This window comes from Limulus polyphemus, unplaced genomic scaffold (genome assembly GCF_000517525.1).
Source record: "Limulus polyphemus unplaced genomic scaffold, Limulus_polyphemus-2.1.2 Scaffold2330, whole genome shotgun sequence".
In the NCBI taxonomy this organism is placed as follows: domain Eukaryota; kingdom Metazoa; phylum Arthropoda; class Merostomata; order Xiphosura; family Limulidae; genus Limulus; species Limulus polyphemus.
The window spans coordinates 22,271-42,998 of NW_013667940.1; the positions used below are offsets into that span (position 1 = coordinate 22,271).

General features: G+C 32.7%; 1 protein-coding gene across 1 annotated transcript in view; it reads left to right on the forward strand.

Moving 5' to 3' along the window:
• The window catches only part of LOC106466643 (structural maintenance of chromosomes protein 3-like), a 102,054-nt gene that overhangs the window by 10,801 nt on the left and 70,525 nt on the right, over positions 1-20,728 (forward strand). Inside the window, exons 5-6 of the mRNA XM_013926933.2 lie at positions 4,284-4,363; positions 6,175-6,253. Of these exons, the coding sequence (XP_013782387.1) occupies positions 4,284-4,363; positions 6,175-6,253 (159 nt within the window). The remainder of the gene's footprint in view (positions 1-4,283; positions 4,364-6,174; positions 6,254-20,728) is intronic.

Sequence of the window (20,728 nt, forward strand, 5' to 3'; positions counted from 1 at the left end):
ACTGTATCAAATAACATAAAACTGACCTTTGGTCTGTACAAAGTAACTTATCTTGGCTGCATTTCAGCAGACTAGTATTTTGTAAAATAAAATCACATTTCAATTATTATATATATAGAGATTATATTGTTATTTAGAAATAAGTTTGTTACAATTTTTTGTTATTTCAAAATGCATATATAAACCTAAAAATAAATTATTTTGCTTTACATCCTCCACATGAGCAATTTGATAAGGCTTAGCAACTTACGGCAAGCAGCAAATGAGTACAAAGCTTGTAACTAGAAGAGATAATTGTTTTCTATATTTCTTTATTTACTGTTCTATGTTTTTAGAAAAATAACTGAAATTTAAGAACTTATTTGTAAATAATAATAATGTATATACATAAATAAAGTAATATAACTGAAATGTAACTATTTTACAAAATACTAGCCCACTAGAACACAGCCTAGACAGGTCACTTTGTAAAGGCCAGTTTTATATCATTGGATACAGTAACATGAGTGCACGTACGCTAGGTCATTGCAACTTCCGTAATGTTAGTCAGGCACAGCTGAAAGGTCAATAAAATAAAAAAGTAAATATATATAGATGATGTTATGATATTGAAGCTTGTGTTTTCATGTTAAATTTGTAGTTATTTTAGAATGAAAAAAAGCATAATTTATATCAATTTCCTAATTTCTTATGGTGGTTATGAGGTTGGTCAAATCAATCAAACCTGTACAAAGATATAGTGAAAGTAACAGATAAAATATAAAGTTTTTCTAAATAAAAAGTTTAATAATTATCTGGAGGTTATAAAGATTTCATATGTGAAATTTAAACATTTTGTTATGTATAAAAGTATTTTTAATATTAAAATCAAAGTTACTTTGCACGTCGGATAGTCAACATTCAAAAAGAAAAAATGCATGAGAAAAACATTATTTAAAAAAATCTTACAACTTAATCAAAAATCTGAAATTTTGCAAATGAAAGCCTCGTAATGTCTACTGATAATCTGCAAAATTTCATGAAGATGCGCTTACTGTATTAAAAGTTAAAGCATGAAAATTATTACAAGCACAAAATGCTTATGAGGTCAGTCCTTAGGACTGAGCCTGTAGTGAGAGAGTTAAAACAGAAGATTGATTAGTTGAGGGAGATGGGGATGACTGTTTATGGTTTTACATAGTCTGTTTAACTCTCTCTCTCACTATGGGCTTAGTCAAATCAGTTAAGTTTAGAACCCCAAATTAACCTTTATAGTTTCCATAGTATAATTTAAATATGTTTTGTGTATCTTCACAAATTTTTGCAAGTTTTCAGTAATCATAAAGTCATTTGTAGACACAAAATCAGAATTTTTAATGAACTATTTTCACTAAAAAGTTTTCCACGAATATATGGAGTCAAAGTGTTGACTGCTCGTAATCAAAATAATTTTCTTGTTAAGATTAAAGATTTTTTTTTATTATGAAAAATGTCAAATTTCATTTGCATAATCTCTATAACCTAAATAAATTTCAAATGTTTTTTTAGCAAAACTTTATACTATATCTGTTATTTTCTCTACCCTTGTTGGTCAATTTGACTGATCTCGTAACTACCAAACATATTTGTAATAAATATGAATTTTTCTAGAATAACTTCAAATTGTAACATGAAAAAAACATTTATCATAATAGCTTTAAACTGGAAACAGTATAAATCTGTTTTTACTTAAATTTTATTATTTTATTCCCTTTGAACTATGTCTAACTAATAATCTTACCACCTGTAAACCATTTGGCAAACATGTAGCTCACATTGCCCTATAGAATTACATAATGCATGGTCTACTTGCAAGTGTGCCTCAGGAAAAATATTTATTTATTTTTATTTATTTTATCTAATCTAACCTAAAAAGTTTCTAATTTTTACATTTTAGTTACTTTTATAATAATAAAGAATACACATAAAAACAAGAAATATACAACTTACTTGCATTTTTTTTGCTGTTGACTCTCAGTGAAACTTAACCCTACTTTTTTATACTAATGGTATACCCCTACTGAATATTTTTTTATTTAATTAAATAATGCACCAAAGAACACAGACTAATAACACACAAGATACAGACAATGTCATGTCACTATCTCAATTTTTCTGGCTTTTTAACTGTGCAACGAACTTTTAAAAATTCAGCTAAGCTCGTCAGTGTGTTTCCCATGGGAATACGATTTGACCTGGAAGAGAAAAAGATAGTTCTCTGTATAGAAAACAACCCCTTTGCATTGGGCTCTTGCAGTATACATCACTTAACCTGGGGAAGAACATATATGCAATAAACCTATGATAACTGATCATTTCTCATAAAACCTCGTAAGATTTTGTTAAAAGTTTTAAGTATTCTGTAAACAAAGAATGACATTATTTTAATTACATCTTTCTAATAAAAATGTTATTCATCTATAGTAGTTATTTGCACTCAAGGTGTTAAAATAGTTTGAGTGTAATGGGATTTTCATTTTAAGTATAAAAATACTTTTCTTCATCATATAGTTTTGTATTTTATTTGCATAACCTCTAGAACATACTAAATGAATATCAAAAGTTTTTAAGGTAAATGTTTATATTTTATTTTTAATTTTCAATACTATATCACTAACTCTAGCTATTATCATCAACATACGCTGCAATGAAATATTTAAAATTAGGAAATAGAAAAAAATACCTACCTTTTAATTTTTTGTAGAATATCTTTAAAATTTTTCTTTTGTTAAATTTCTAATATCAGGTCTTCTCCTTTTTATATATAGTTGATTTTGAATGTTTTCTTTTCTTGTCCTTTACCACTTATTATTCATCTTGACACAAGATAACATAAAACTTTGAATCATAACATACATTATAATGTTAATTTCATTCACATACATTGATAGTAAAGGTGTTTAATTAACACAGTGACTTGCACAGAAAAGCACTTAAAGGGACACTCATTGTGAAAGAGTTAAGATGATACATCATTTGATTGTTTAAAAGCTTGGCTTTGTATTGGTTATCTATCTATCTATATATGTATATATAAAGCACAAAAATGTGTCTGTGGTTGCTGGGCTAGTCTCAACCAAACTTTATTTATAGATGGTGCTATGTCTTTACACCAAAAAAATATAAAAAACAATTACATTTTCTATAAAACAACATACACAGTATGGTGGGAAGGGCACCCAAACATCTTATATACCTCAAAGAGTGTGCTAACACACACTATGAAAGAATGCAATGAAAAAAAAATGGCCACCACTATTGGAATACTGTATAAGCTCAGCTGAAGCTTCTACTCCAACAGCCATCATAAGGCTGATATGAAGAGCTATTTCTTGAGTTATACCCACTTCATATTTTGACCCATTATATTTCAACTTTGACCTGTAATACACTTCTGTGGCCAACATACGTCAATCAGTTAATCACTTGAAACACTGTGGAAGGACATTAAGAGCTGGTGTTGAAAGCATGTAACAGAAAGCACCCCTGCTGCCACTACTTTGGCTCCTAACTCTTTCTACAAAGTCATCCTGACCATCGCACACCACATACAATGTTTTAAATATATTCATATTGATTTTTTAAAGCTTATACAAAAATTTTTGTGAGGTAATAGTGAATACTATAATAATATATTATAAATAAATTGTGTGAAAGGTAGTATTTTTGTGTCATTTATTCTAGCATCCACTCCTACATTTATAAAAAGGACGGGTACCTCAGCTTGTAAATAATATAGCATTAAATTTTAGAGAAAAGTATTGGCAATTTGTAAAAGAGAGAATGTGATAGGTGGGCATAGAAAGATTGGTCTGGTTTTCTAGTTTATGGCTTCTTAACCAAATAAGATTGAAGTCTATATAATTTATGCTTTGTCCAAGCAAAGACAATATTATAATGAGTAATTTACGTTAAATCTTGTATTTCTTGGAGGGGTGGTAAATAAATTAGAGAAGAGGGGATGCCGAGAGAGCAAATGTCACAGTTCTAATTGGGGAAATTCAGAATTTTTGTTTTAATATTGCCTTATAAAATTAAGAACTTAAACTTATATATTGTTAAAATTTGGATTATTAGCTATGTTTTGATTCCTAGTTTTTTCATATAGCTTTTTAATAGCTTAATTAAGTTTTGAATGTAATTTTGTAAAACCACTGACATGAGCAGAAAAGGATTCTTGTATAGAAAGAGTGAAATACAGTTTTTGTATGAGGAGATAATAGAAGTTAGTTTTTAAGCCACATTTCTTACTATATCTTTCATAGATTGACAAAGAAGAGGTTTCACTTAGAAGAGTAATTGGTTCCAAGAAAGATCAGTACTTTTTGAACAAAAAGATGGTGACGTAAGTACAATTGGTTGTTCCTTCTTATCATCCACAAATTTCAAACAAATTATTTTTACAAGTGAGGGTGTATTGAAAGTACTTACTAAGTTGAAAATATGAAGTAATTGAGTTAACATACCAATATAATGATTGTTTTACCTATAAACATAATAAAATTAGTAGTTACTTTTGACTTGCACTTTAGGCAGCTCTTTAACTCTCTCCACACGGGCTTGATCAATTTGACTGACCATATTACCTGTTTGTACTCCTTTATAGGTTTAATACTTCTAACTTTCAATATAGTGTGTATTTCTTCACAATATTTGGCAGTCTTTCAGTTAACATTATAAGTCTTTCACATACAAAAATCATATTTTTTTAGTGATGTATTTTTAATAAACTAAAATAAAGATTTGTCCATGAATATATTATTTGTTTTGAATAATCTGGTTGCAAAGTTATTTTCATGTTAAAATTAAAAATACTTTTCTTCATCTCAAAAATCCCAAATTTCATGTGTGAAATCTCTAAAACCTCCTAAATACATTTCATATATTTGCTGTTAGTAAAACTTTATATTTTATCTGTTATTTTCTCTACCCTAACTCTAGGTTGGTCAATTTGACTGACCCCCCCCTCATCTAAATAAATCTAAATTACCCTCCTTTTCCTTCTAGAATGACTTCAAATGTAGCTATTTATAATTAATTTTTATTGTTTTATTACCTTTTGAACTGTGTCTAACTACTATTTGTACCATTATAAGTTGTTAATCACTTGGGGAACATGCAGCTCATGTTACACTATTGAATTACATTACCCACGAGCTACCTCAAGCTGCTCTCATGCGTGTCTTGTGAAAATTTTTTATTATATTATTATTATTGTTTATTTTACCTAATCTAATATTAACTAACCTAAAGAGATATCTATCTTTATGTTTTAGTTACTTTTATAATGATAGATAAAGAATTAACATAAGAAACAAGAAATATAGTACTTACCCAAGTATTCTTCTTTTTTTTTTTGCTCTCAACTATCCATGACAGTTAACCCTGGATGTGACAGAAGGGGTCTGATTTTCTACTTGATAGCTCTGTAACCAAACAAAATTGAAGGCTATAAAAATTATGGTTTAACTGAGCAGTGACAATTTTATAGTGACTAATTTACGTTTAATTTCGTAGTTTCTTTTTTGGGGGGGTAAAATAGAGATGAGAATATACTTAGAGAGAATGTGTCTCATGAGTCACACTATGGGAAATTCAGGATTTATTTAGATATTGCCTTATAGAACTAAGAACTTAAAACTTATATACCATTAAAATATGGGTTATTAGCTAAGATTCTATACTATACTAATTGGTATAACATAAACAAAAGATAGTTTAATAAAATTTTGAATATAAGACACTAAAACCTTGTGTCATGCTCAGTAAAGGATACTGGGGCGAGAGGGTTAAGCCCTTCTCTTTTTTTTTTTCTCCATAATTTTAAGTTGTGATTACTGGTTGAAAATACTCTTTAAGTTATATCTCACTATAATCAAGTGAGTGTTTAATTTTGTATTAAGTGTATATTGTTCCCTTTATATTTACTTTATGTAACTCCTAAAGACCTCCTCATTTTTTTTCTTTATAACTTAATACTCTGATTATTGTTTGTAATTGTAGTAACATTCTCCAAGTAGTTTTATTTTACTAGTATTTGTTTCAATTTGTTATATAGTTATTATCATATTTCTCAAACTGTAATCCATTTGGCTTAAACATCTGAGTAGTTTATTCATTCTTCTTTATAACTGAAGTTTTAATATTTTTTGACAGGCGAACAGATGTAATGAATTTGTTGGAAAGTGCTGGATTTTCTAGAAGTAATCCTTACTATATTGTGAAGCAAGGAAAGGTATAATATTTACATCAGTGTTATGAAACTTTGTATGGTTGGCATTAACTTTAACATTTAATATTACTTAAAAATAAAGTATGTTGCTTTTCTGAATATGTTGAAATCATTATTAAGCTTTAGTTTTAAACAAAATTTTACTTAACTAGTGTTGATAGTTAAATGTTATGCAATGTTTTTATTTATTTTTTGTATACATTTTAAATGTCTGTTATTGATTGAGATAAATAACTTTGTACAGTAATATAACAAAAAAAATTTAATTCACAGTTTTGCTGAGTTTTGAAATTTTTTGGCATTCATATTTTGTGATTGATTATTAGAGTTTACATATTGAACTATAAACAGGAGATAAGGAACCATTATAAAAATTGTGACCATAAAATCTGGAAGAATATTTTGTTTAATAATACTAGGGAGTCCCAAAGAATTATAGTTCCTGACCATGTAAGTGTGTGAATGAGAAATCACAGTTGTGAATATATTAATCTCACATAAACAAAATACTAAATTATTTTACTCGAAACAATGGGTGCAGAACTTCTACAGTACTATTACAAACTGAGTGTGCACAGTTTGTTTCAAGGCAACTGTACTCCCACTAGTTGTAAACTGGCTATAATAAGATCACCATGATCATTAAACTTTCCTCCACCATTTTGTGTAGAGGAATGGGTGAATGTTAGAACCAAAAATAAGGTTTCGGTGAGTTGTTGTTTGACCAATAATGATCAGTGATTTATCAAACAGTAGCTTTTCTATGCTCTAGATTGGTCTGGATGGTTTTTTGGAATCCAGAAGTATTTTCTATTTGAAAAAAAAACATGAACAAAACTTTAAAACCTTTAATAGATACATTTTGTCACTGAATTTGAAAAGACCAAGCCATACAATAAAATGTGTGGTTTGTATTACATAATTCATGAACTAATACATGTCTGCCCAAATCCAACTGACAGTATGTCAAATAAATGATTTATTAGAAATATAGGCAGACAATATGTTAGCTTTACAACAGTTTACGTCATGAATACAAAAATATCTCCTTTACTTTTTTTAATAGGTAAACATGTTAAGTTCATACTTGATTTTGAACATTTGTTTGTTGACAGTTTTCATTTCATTTATCAATAAAATATAAATTTGCATGTGTGAGTTTTAAATTGAAGTATTTTATTAGGATTACATTTTATCTCACCTTTTCACAAGTTTCATGCAATGTCTCGGGTAAATCAGTAATTTTATATCAATCACATATTATTAGCATTGTTCCAATGAGACAGTTGCATAGCATGAATTTCAGTTTACAGGTACAGTTACAAATTGTTTTTCATTAATTGTTAAATACATAATTTAAATTGTAGTGTAAGTCAACTAATTTTTAACTTTGAATCCAATTGTGTGTAAATGCTTTTGTTATTTTCACTATTTAAAAATCAATAAAAGTCCCTAATAATGTCCAGCTTCCAGTTTCTGCCTTTCTCAGTTGTTAAGTGCCTATCATATCTACAATTCAAATGATATATTATTGAAAAAGACACAGCACACAAAAAATATATCTACATGAGATGATGGAATGTAATACAACATTGTATAAAGGGAAAAATATACTACAAGGAAGAAATAACTTGCATGTACAACATATACTGATAAAGGGTTAAAATAAAAGGTAAGTGAAATGTTTATTTTTAATTACAAAATACAGATTAAAACACTTGTCTCCATATTAGTTATTTAGTCAAGATGAAAAAATTAGAATAAGAAAATAACTTTGTATTAAAATCAATTTTTGAGGTAATAATTATTAGTTGAATTTAAATTGAAAGTAAAGGAAAGCTTTGAAATTGCTAAAAGTTTGATAATTAAAAAGGCAAAACATAGGATAAAATTTCAAAAGTACTACTTAACAATCTTAAGTCATCATACAGAAAAGCTTCTTAACAATATGGGCTACCTAAGGAACACAAGGCACATATTCCCTTTTAATACGCCTAATTATTTCAACTTGCAACTAACCAATTGTTTCTTTATTCTGGTTACTTAAAAATACTGCACTCTCTTTTCTTTACCCTGGACATAGTTTCTGTGTATTGTTCTGTTACTTGAATAGACTATGCAAGCTGTAATGACTTTAATAAGGAAAAAATCACTTTTTGTTCTCAGTTCTTGATGTATCTTACTTCAATTGAGAAAATATCATATTCTAAGAAATAGCTATTTTCAATTTGGCAAAACACTACATAAGAACTCAAGGTGTTGCTATGGGAGAGCAACATACAGGGTTGGCACAGGTCATGAAAATCCTGAAAAGTCATGCAATTTTGTAAACAGATTTTTCAATACCAGCAGTTCTGGAAAATCAATGGTTTTTATCAGAAGATTCCGGGAAAAGTCCTTAAAACTAACCCATCGCTTCCTTATCCCCCATTTTTATAGATGATAGTCGTACCATTGTGTTTATCTCAGCTTTGTGGTAAACTATTTCTAGAAAATGTGAGTTGTAGAATGAGAAAAACACCAAAAATAATTAATAATGTTTCTAGCTTGAGTTCTTCATCACTTATTACCAACAATTGTTAATAAAAAGAGAGAGAGAAATTTGAATCCAAACAGCAACAGTATGATGTGCAAGAGATAGTCAGTTATGTGCCATTAAAGATAATTTGTCATTTTATATCTGGTAAGGTTTACTGTTATTTGTACAGTCATAGATCTAGGCTGGGATATTTTGAGTGATATTCTGGGTGCCATAGCTGTATATTTTGGGGACCATTTGTTGATTTCAAATGCCAGTGAAGACTAAATATTCAATTGTGATGTATTTTATTAATATTATTTTATTTGTATGTTTGTGTCATTATTAGTTTTTCTTTCAGATCTAAGATGAATAAACTTTTTAAAAACTGGTTCATGATTTTACTTCTAATCGTTATACCCTGTGATGACATACATATGATGGCATCCTTTACAACAAGTAAAATCATTCAGTTGTTCAAGACATTTCATGATATCAATAGCACCTCAATCACTGCTATGTCATGCTTCGTCATGGTATTGGGTGAAAGGCCTCAACAGCACTGTAGTAGATAGAGTGTGCTTTACACATTTTTGCAGTAACAATATGAGTGTAAATCTTTGCTTTGTTGGCTTGGATGCATTTTCAGAAGCCAATAAATTATAAGTTGACTTCTTCTTGTATTGACAAGTGAAAAGAATATGTTTGATGAGTATTATAAATATTACAGTACAGTAAAGTACAGTATTTGGGAGAAAGATGCAAGGCTTTATTACTTGTTATTGAATCAAACTGGAAAAAGGAGAAATACTTGTTAGTAGCTTGTTCAGTAACTTCTGGTAATTTAGAATTTATTTTAATCTTGTAGTTTTATTGTTTTGTTTAAATAAGTTTTTTGAAAGCTCAGGTGTTAGCCAAAGTATGCCAGGGAAGTGTAAATTCAATGCAGCATGCCTGAATATCAATACCTAATTCCAAAACAAATACTGACCTCCCTACACAGAATAGCTATTTCTCTCAAGTTAATGCATTCTGTGTGAGAGACTTGCATGTCATCTGCCTTGTGAAAACTCCCATCTAATTTCACGTGCATGCACATGAATTTGAGCTACTACATGATGACATATCATGTAGCATAATTCTCCACTAATAGGGGTGTGACACATTTGCATGTACAAGTACTCCCTCTTCCTTTTTTTCCTCAGCACAGCCATATTCAGATGTGTTTTGAGTTTGCTAAGATTTGCAGTTTTTTTCAACTATCAAATTTCAATTTGATTGAGTTGAATATACTCAATATAATTTCACAGATCATCTATCTCTACTAATGTAGGTGATGAGATTCCTCAAAGAGAATAATTTTCTACCACTTCTGCTGAAGTTCTTTATTTTTGGAAGATGTAATGGCATTGTGTGGTGGTCCTTATACAGCCAGGATCCTCTGCTATCGTCCCTTTCACTTATTATCTTTGCCATTTTTTTGTGCCTGGCATTGAAGAGGATGATTTTGAGTGCTTTCTCCACCACATTTGCTAAGAATACTTCTCTACCTGATGAATGTCTTTCGCCTTTTCCTACTCACCTTACGTAAATCTTCTACCCATGGGTTCCTTTATTCTGCCTGAGCAGTTAACTCAGTAGCTGGCAATTCCATCAGGTTCAGCTTTGCTCCTGCACTTTTATGCCTTGTTCTCCCTGTCTTACTAGGTAACATGTAGGATTTAATGTGTAGAGAGTATATATTACTCTTTAAGATGTCCACATAGTATATTATGTTTAGTCACAGTTACTTACTCTTTAACATATACCATATGGTATATTATGTTTAGCCTTAGTTCATCACTCCTTCACATGTACATGTTTGGTCTTTATGTAGAAGATAATGTTTAGACATAGTTAATAACTTCTCACCATCTACCACTCAGAATATAATGGTTGGTCGTGGTTCATTGCTCATTTTATTCTACTCGTAACTGTTGATATTTAGACATAGTTACTTAATTTTAACATGTACACTTAGATGATAATGTTTAGATCTAATTCATTACCTCTTAATATATAACACACAGAATATGATGTTTAATCATAGTTACTTCCTCCTCATGTCACATAGAAGATAATGTTTCATCATAGTTCACTGCTTCTTAACACTTTTGCTATGGGCATCTTTTTCTGTGAATGTTACAAGGTTTTAGTGAGTTACATTCAAAAATGTAATTAAACTACATTTTTTCATCATGGAACACAAATAAATTTGGCACAAAAATATAGCTAATAATCCAAACTTTACTGGACTATCTAACAGCTACATCTTCGAATGGTAGTGTTGCCTTTGGTTGTCTCGATGACTATGATATAAATGTCTCATTGATAGAAAATGAGTTATATGTATATCAACATTATTGATTTTAGTGTAATACAAATACTACATGTTAAGCACTGTATCACCAGCATTATAGTGTATGTAGATAATGTGCCTGCCAAATCTGTAAGGCTATCAGAAAATTGGATCTAAACATTTGACTTGCCCCAAAACTGGGAAACAGGATTTAAAACAACTTGGTAGGTGTGCTTTTAATTCTCAGTAGACTTCAATAATTGCTATGCAAGAGATAGCAGCTTGGACAAGATCTGTTCTATAAAAAATTGTATGTATCTACACCATACCTGACACATGCATATATAGAAGAAACTGACCTTCTGTTTCATGAAAGATTTCACAACATGCTCAAGACATTAAAGTGTCACACAAAAGGAAGCCACATCTTATACAGTTTCATGGATAACTTACGGAAAACCATTTAAACTGAGGATTTTAATGAACTGTGAGAACTTTCTAGATAGAAAATGTAAAGGTCTTTTGATTAAGGAGAAAATCGTTCTGTGAATCAAAATTGGGATTAGATTTTGTAATTTCTTTATACTTCTTTATAGATATAGATTAAAATTGATAAAAACCACTATTGACATAATATTTTAATTTGTTCCTTTGTTTGCTTTTTTTACTTAAACTATTCAAAAAATGAAACGTTTTCTGCTTTTAGTTTTGACCTACATACTGATTCTAAAATGAGATTATTACTGACTTATTTAAATTTTTCATCTTGACTAGATTTAATAATAGTGAGACAACTTTATTAATTTATATTTTGCTATAAAGTATAAACATTTGGCTTTAACCATAAATTTTACCTAATTTCTTTGTACAATTTGTATCATATTTTCCCAAGTTATTTCCCTGTGTCATCTTTCCATCCATCCATTGTTATAATGTGCACTTTTCTATAACATCATTTAAATTTTAAATGCAACAACAGTAGATACTTATCCCACAATAAAGGCTGAACCAAAAAAATAGGATATTAATAATAAATAATTAACAAAATTGTGTTACCTTTTGCTTGAAATCATGTATAAAGTAATTGTATAACTGAAAAGTTTATATTTAGTATTTTGTTTTGATATCAATTTTCAAACTGCTAACCCTGATTATGATCTTGCACTATCATTTATAGTTTTTACGTATGGAGTAAAGATCTTTGAATTTTCTACCAGATTGATGGTGTCAAAAACTTCAACAATTAAAACTGCTGTTCTTTTTACCACGGTTTTCAAACTTCTAAAGCTAACAAACTGAGATTATTTTCTTTCATACAGTCTGTTTACCATAGAGCTTCTTTTTTTCTTATGTGGATTGTAAATTTTTAACTTTTAGTGGTGTCAGAAGCCTTTCTTGATCACGCAAATTCAAAAAATCTAAGTGTATCAGTTTTTTATAATGTTACACAAAGGAAATGATTTAATTTTATTTGTTCCAATGCTTGTATTTGTTTATTTTTTGAAGTAATTATTCTTGCATTTGCTTTTAGCTTTACAAAAACTTTAACATATAATTTGAAATTATAGAAACTTATGGTGGACTTTATCTCAGCATAAAATTAGAGGGTATGGGGTTTAATTCCTTAAAGGAGTGCAAAGGCAACTTTTATCAGTACAATATAGTATGATAAATATTGCATGTTTATATCAATTTCAATGATTGATATTTTGTTGGAAAACTTAAACAAGCTGGGCGAGCACATAATGCATTTTATTTAAGTTATTGCTAATGAACAAACATAAAACCTGCTTTTCAGGTTGGTTTTACAGGCATATTGCATAATAGCTCATTATACAGCAGTGTCACAGAGTGGTTTTATTTAAAAAAAATTTAGGTTCTTTAATGTTCAATGGTTATCTTGCTGTATGTTTCAAGTGTTTGCATTTCAGACCTGGTGATAATTAGAATTACAATACCACTGGACTGAAGTGGGTTAAAGAAAAACTGTATGTGAGATTTTTGTTTATGTGGTAATTATAGCTGTAGTAGGTGTTTGATCACTGTTTACAAACTTGACAGAATTGAATTGATGTTTACATTTATTCATGGATACATATAATAACAGAAAACCTTATTCCGACAAGATACCTTACTTCCACTCATATACATATTTATTCTCATTCAATGCTGCCCTCTATTTGCAAAGAATTTTTTTGCATGCCACAAGCCTTTCTCATGTACATCTCGATCACATGGTTTAACTGATTCTTCTATGCAAACTATGACACGACAGACCTCCACCAACAGAAGCACCACACACTCATGTGAGTCCCTCTATGCTGTTCTTCCCAACTATCACTTGTCATTTGGTAGTGCTTGTGTTGGACATTTAATTTGTGCTCCTCAAGTTTTTTTTTGTAACCTTTGTATCGAGTTTACTATTCACTATCCTAGAGCACTAATTTGTAACTTATTCTGAAGTACAATTATTTTATATTCTACCTGGTTACAGAACTTATTCATTACTTACAAACTTTTACATACATTTTATTTTTTTTTACCAACACAGTTGCGCTTGGTTATTCATTTTGAATTGTGAATTCTGAAGTTCAAATTCCAATTTTGGGGGGGTTATACTTGTACCAGCACACTTACACAGAATTCAGATTGGGGGGGGGGGACCTTGACTATGGAATTATCGGCAATTATAGGTCAAGAGATTGATCATTATTTGAACCAATCTTCTCCTGATGTTGCTCATTTTCCTCGTGAACAAACAGAACCAGTTCAGGATGATGAAGCATTTGACAGCCTTCTTCCTCCACCAAAATGTGTCGAGTCTTCCCAAGTTTGTACTGCGGGATCAACTAGGCCTCGTACAGCTTTTTTGGTTGTGATGTAATAGGTATGTTCTGTTGTATCCCACTCTCCAATTTCCAATAATCTTTTCCCTTCCTTGTTACATGATACTCCTTTCTCTCAGTATTTCCCTTTCCCTGATATTGGGGTTCGTGCCGAGTGTTTTGTATTTTAGTTACGTGAGAGTGCTATCATGCCTCACTCCCCACGGGCATTAGATCAGTTTGCTTTAGCATACCATCAGGTTAATTCTCAACACCTAGAATCAGTTTTACTCATTTGGGGGGGCAGACCCTGATTATTTTATTCATTTATCCCATGCCCAGTTTTCTTGCTTTCATCTTACCCTCATGTCTATCCTACAGTGCTTGTCCTGAGAGTTTTTTGGGGGATACATTTGCCCTAATTACATCCATGTTGGCATGTTTGTCAACTTCAACTCTTTCTTTGTACAAGTTGTTGGGATTTTTTTGGGAGAAATGTGGTATTGTCCCAAATTTGTTTGCCACCAATTTATCTTAGGGACTTAAGCTTCACTCCTTTTCTCCATAGGTTGGTATAGGAAGATCTACTGGTGCTTTGGAATCCAGAGTGGAATCAGTGAGAAAAAAAATGACTTTTTCCCTGTTGGTTGATTGTTTGTCTCTCTCTGAGCTTCGACCATCCCTTCATTCCATTTCCCATCCTAATCCTTCTCATTCTCATTCAGGTCTCTTCCTCTCGTCATTTTATTCATTGCCGATTGTCTCACTTCCAATGGTATTGGTGACTACCTTGTGGGTTGCAGTCTAGTGGGGGCTTGTGTATCACAGTTTGTTCCTCTGTGGCAGGAGTTTGCCAAAGATCTATGGATTTTCCAGATTTTATCCAAGGGACTTGTCATCAGCTTCATATCTCCGCCCCCATTATCTCGAATACCCATATCCTTTCCGTTGCCTCGGGATTCTACCACATGTCAACATCTGTCCGAGGTGTTACAGAATCTTCTCTCTTCGAATGACATCAAACCTGTCATTCACTCTTCTCCAGGGTTTTATTTTAGGTTGTTTGTGGTACTCAAGAAAACTGGAGACTGGTGGCCTGTGACTGATCTGTCCTGCCTTAGTCTCCTCTTGATGCTACCTCTCTTTTCCCTGTAGTCATTTCTCACCCTCAGGGCTTTTTATTCCAGGTTTATGGATGACCAAGGTAGATGTCTTGAATGCTGATCTACATATTCCTATATCTCGTCTATCAAAACACTATCTTCAGTTTGTTCATCACGGGGTGGTTTATCAATTTTGTGCTCTCCCTTTTGATCTTGCTTCAGCACTGTATGTCTGTTTTCAAGTGGTCAAGACTTTTGCTGGACATGTGCATGCTCGAGGGTTAGTGCTTACACCATTACATAGGTGACTGGCTACTGTTGGCTCATTCCGGACTGAAGTCCACCCAGCACACTCATCTGCTTCTTTTGGAGGCATCTTGGGTTGGTTGGATAATGAAGTTGGAGAAGTCCTTCCTTGTTCCTACCCAACATCTTATCCATTTGGGTGTTGTTCTTTTTTTTACACTCATCTCAATTGGGCCCAACCTTTTCCTCTTTGACTCTATAAGATGGAGCTGGCATCTCTCAACACCCTTATTGCTCCCTCTGTTACTGCTCATGAAGTCCTATATCTCTTTTGGGGATGTGATCTTCTGTGGCATCACTTATCCACATGGGTTATGCTCATATTAGATCCCTTCAATGGGCTCTCCATGACCTATGGAACCTGGCACGGGATCCCTTGGATGTTCCTGTTACTCTTTCTCTTTCCCTTGTAGATTATCTGCATTGCTGGTTGAACAAGGCTAACTTGTCAGTTAGTGTTCCACTTCCTCCCCCTTGTCTGGATTTACACATGTTTGTAGACGCATCGCTTCATGGTGGGGTCAAGCAGCAAGTTACTTCAGGTCAGTTGTCTCTGAGTGGTCTTAACACATCAATATCCTGGAGCTTCTTGCTGTACATCGGGCTTTGGATCATTTTCTTCATCTTGCCAGCAATTGTCTGGTTATGATCCATTCCAATAATTTTACATTGGTGGTGTATATCAATCACCAGTGAGGCACCTGTTCTTGTTCCCTTTGTGTTTGAACATTGGATTTCTATTTTTTGGGCCCACACTTACAGTATTCATCTCCTTGCATGTTATGTACTGGGTGCTTTCAACTTTGTTGGGATCATCTTCCCACCCAGATGGAGTTGTTTCTAGATTCTCAAGTTTTCCAGTGATTATGCAGTTGGTGGATGCATTTTCCACTATCTCCAATACCAAATTACCTTGGTTTTGGCCTCCAGTACTTCATCTACTTGCACTTGATGTTGATGCATTCAGTCAAGATTGGACAGACAAATTTCTTTATGTTCATCTTCCCAGCTGACTCCTTTCCAAGGTGATTTCTATCATCCACACCACTCTGTGTCAAGTCCTTCTGATTACCCCTTACTGGCTGGCCCAGCTGTGGTTTCCGTGGCTGCTCCAGATCAGATATGCTCCACTGTTGGTTCTTCCCATAACTCCACCCCCTTCTACAGCAACCTTGGTCCCAGGTGGTTCATCCAGTTCTTCTTACCCTTTGGCTTTGTACCTAGTTTTTATCTAATCCTTGGTGAGGAGATTCAGTTTGTCATGGCAAGTAGCTTTATTTTTAGCACATTCCATGGAGGTTTATCCACGTAAGTAAAATGTTTTCCGCCATTGGCTTTCTGGTTGGAGGTTTTTCCTCTGCTTGTCCCACTTTTCCTATTATTACAGATTTCTTCACTTGGAAATTTGATCAGGGGACTTCTGTCTTCTCGATCTTGGGTTATCGAGCTGACTTATCCCATACTTTTTGTTTTGTCCTAGTACTATAAAGTTTTCACCTCTTATACCATGTCACTATTTTTGCATTCCTTCCAGGTTAGTTGACTTACAAGGCATGCGGTCCTTCCGGATTGAGATGTCAGTGTGGTGCTGCACTGCCTTACTTTACCTCCATTTGAACCTTTGTCATCCTTTTTCCATGTTTCGTTTATCCCTTAAGGTGTATTTCCTTCTCCTTTTGGCTTATGGATGTCCTCGTTTGGACTTGTTTGCCATCAAGGTTTCAAAAAACTCTGTTCTACTTATATTCTCCTTTACTTGTTTCAATCTCACCTTCTCAAAACTTTGGCAGTGCAGGAAGGTAATTCGTCCTTGTCACCAACTTTTTTCCATTTCCAGATCTATTCCTGATCTGATCTGGATAGACTTCTATGTTCCATTCATGCTCTTCATTGTTATATTGCCTGCAGGGCTTCATTCCATAATAACTGTTCCCACCTTTTCATACCTTGGCAGCTATCCTCTGTTCGTAATCTCTCTCCTTTCACCCTTACCAGTTGGGTTCGGCTTTAATTCAGTTGTCTTATTCTTCCTTGTCTACTTCTTCCTGTAATTTGTTCCAGATGTTTCCTATCAGATTAGGCACCTGTTTTTCCTGGTGTCTCATTTCTGTCATTCTTTGGAGGAAATTCTTCAAGCAGGCATGTGCTACATACTTTAATCTGTCACTAACTGCATCGGGTTGTCGTCTTCCACATGTTGCCATTCTTCAGATGGGGTGTTCCACAAGATCACTTATAGATTATTCCTTGTGATATCTTTACTTTATAAATATGCCTGTTTTGGAGTGTACTAACCCATGGACTTCATGAGTAGAGCAGAAGGGCATACCTGCCCATCCCGGCCATTCTTTCAATTGAATAAATTGGGTTTGGTCTGGTTTTCAAAATAGGGTTTTGTTGTCACCAATTGCACTATCTGTGGTGTGAACTTTCCTCCAGACTCTCCTCCATTTTTTCTTCCCCTGTTTCTTCCAGTGGAATACAAGAGTTTTTATCACTTTCCAATTCTAAGCCACTGGGGTGGTGGACCATGGAGGTATCCTTGTGAATGAGAGAGATACAATATAAACAATAAAAACTCCATTTGAGAGTAGGGCAATGGTGTTCTGCTGGTGGAGATGATGAGATGTTCTCTAAATGGATGCTCCATCTCTGCATGGCTTTGACCAAGAGGAGGTTGTATCTTTGGAGTGAACTGTTTTAATGTGGTTGAGTTTTGGATTAGGAGCTAAACCAGTCAACATAAGTCCTCACATGTTTGTTCAGGGTGTCACTGGTTCCCAATCATTTTGCCTCGATTGCACTACCCCAGTGTTGTGGGTCATGGTGGGTGCACTTGTTGATTGCTCCACTTCCTTTTCTTGCACTATTCCTCAGTGTCTTTATGCAGAGGATGTTACTGTGCCTGGGGTGATTCCAGTCTGCTTGATTTGATTGGGACATATCACATTATAGGGACATCTGGTTTTGCTTCTATTCATCCGGTTCGATATATTTATATACACTCACACACGCGCACACACACTATATATATATATATATATATATATATAAACATCACTCTTCTCATATGTGCCCTGTTCACAGATTGGTAGTGGGATTTCTCTCTCTGTCCTATCCTTGCATAGATATTAGTTCTTGGTGGTTGAGTTTTGGAAGCTATACCTTGGAGCACATCCTTTAATTTACCCACATTCCCTTCATAAGTGAAATTGAAATTATTATACGCTGTGGTTCGGAACACAGTCCAACCTGTGTTCTCTCCCATTGGAATGTGCTCCTCACAATTTTCCACCCAGATTTGCCATACTTTTTCCATATCTGGCAAAGAGTATACCTGGCATAGAAGTGGTGCAGTCTCCCACATATAATCCTCTTATTAGAGGGTTCCCTCGTTAGAGTGTCCTTCGGATGCCTTCGAAGGATACTTCTCCCTTCAACCAGTCCCTCCATCTATTCAGTGTGAGATTCTAGCTATGTATGTGAGCAGAAGTAAGGTACTTTGTCAGAAGTTATAATTTTTCCCATACATGAAGTGTATTTCCGAGAGGTACTTACTTCCACTCACACTTCCCACCCTTCATCCCCACTGTCAACTGGGGTATAAGTTTCTGCCTAAACTCAAAGTAATTGTTAGGTAGAATAGCATAGAGGGAGTCACACAAATCATGTGGTGCTTCTATTGGTGGAAGTTTGTCACATGATAGTTTGCATGCGAGAATCAGTTAAACCATGTAAATCGAGGGGTGCATGGTAATAAAAGGCTTGTGGCATGCGAAAAAGTTTTGCGAATAGAGTGCAGCACTGAATGAGAATAGCTATGCATGTGAGTGGAATTAAGTACCTGTTGGAAATACATTTTAAGTATAGGAAAATTATAATGTACAAGTTTTATCAACTTGTGGGTGAGATTAATACTTGTCTGAAATAGTTTTACTATATGATGTTCATGTGCTGCCATAGAGATACCACTATCATGAAACAATTTGATAAAAATTAATGTGAATGATACATATTTAGAAAACAGGATAAAAGATTTCAACTCCTGCTTACTTATTGACTGGTAATGTAATATTTGATGGCTATAAAACATGCTACTTTCAAATGGTTTAATGTTTGTTGTTATATCTTGTTGGTTAACCCTTTTACTATGGGAAGGTCAAAATGTGTGCTTGTCCTGCCATTTTCTTTAAGAGTTGCATTCAAAATTTAATTCAACTATTTTATTATCATGGTATATGAATGAACTTAGAATAAAAACATAGATAATAGATCAAATTTAAATATTATACAAGTGTTAAGTTCTTAATTTTATAAAGAAATGTTAGAAAAATTCACAATCTCACTGTAGTCTGAGAATTGTAACATTCGCTTTCTAGGTGTCCCCTCTTCTCTAATTTATTTACCACCCCTCCCAGAAGTATGGAATTTAATGTAAGTTACTTACTATAACATTGTTATTTCTCAGACAAAGCCTAATTTTTTTATAGCCTTCATGTTATTTGGTTACAGAGCCATAAAATAGAAAATTAGACCCCTCTTGGCACACCCACCTGTCACATCCTTTCTTTCACAAATTGCCAATATTTCTCTCTGACAATAAAAATATATCACTTCTAACCTTTAGAAAGCTAAAGTTTTAACCTATCAAATAACATATCATATTACTTTGTTTTCTGTACAAAGAATTGTTTATTTTACTTTTAGTTTCCTGCAAGAAACACGTTGATGAACTTAGCTGTAATTTTAATGACTTTTATCGTATAACTAGAAAGCCAGTAAAATTGTTAGTTATAAGCTATTTTCTGCTTTTTTATGTGCTATTATTCTGTGTCCTTTGGTGAATTATTTAATTTAAAAAACAATTATTTAGTGTAGTAGTACCATTAGTATAAAAATAATGGGTTAAGTTTCATGAACAGTTAACAGGAAAAAAAAAGAAGACCCAGATAAATATTATATTTCTTGTTTTTTGTATGTATTCCTTATTTATTATTATTAACATAATTAAAATTTAAAAATTAGAAACTTATCAGGTTAGATTAGGTAAGATAAAGAAAAATATAATAAGGATAAAGGTATGCTCGCTTGCAGCTCACAAGTAGCTTGTGCATTATATAATTCGATATGGTAATATGATTTACAACTTGTGTGGCAGGATTATTAGTTAGATATGGTTCAAAAGCCAATAAAACAATAAAAGTTACATATTAATAATGAAAGTCTTCTGGATATATCCGGAAATCCGAATATTTCTAAAAAATCCTGAAAACCTCCGGTTTTCCTCTGGAGAAACACATTTTTTAAAATTATTTATTGGATTTTGGTGTTCCATGCCATAGATAAGTGTTTATGCAATCGCATAGTTTGTTTACATTCGGCGAATGA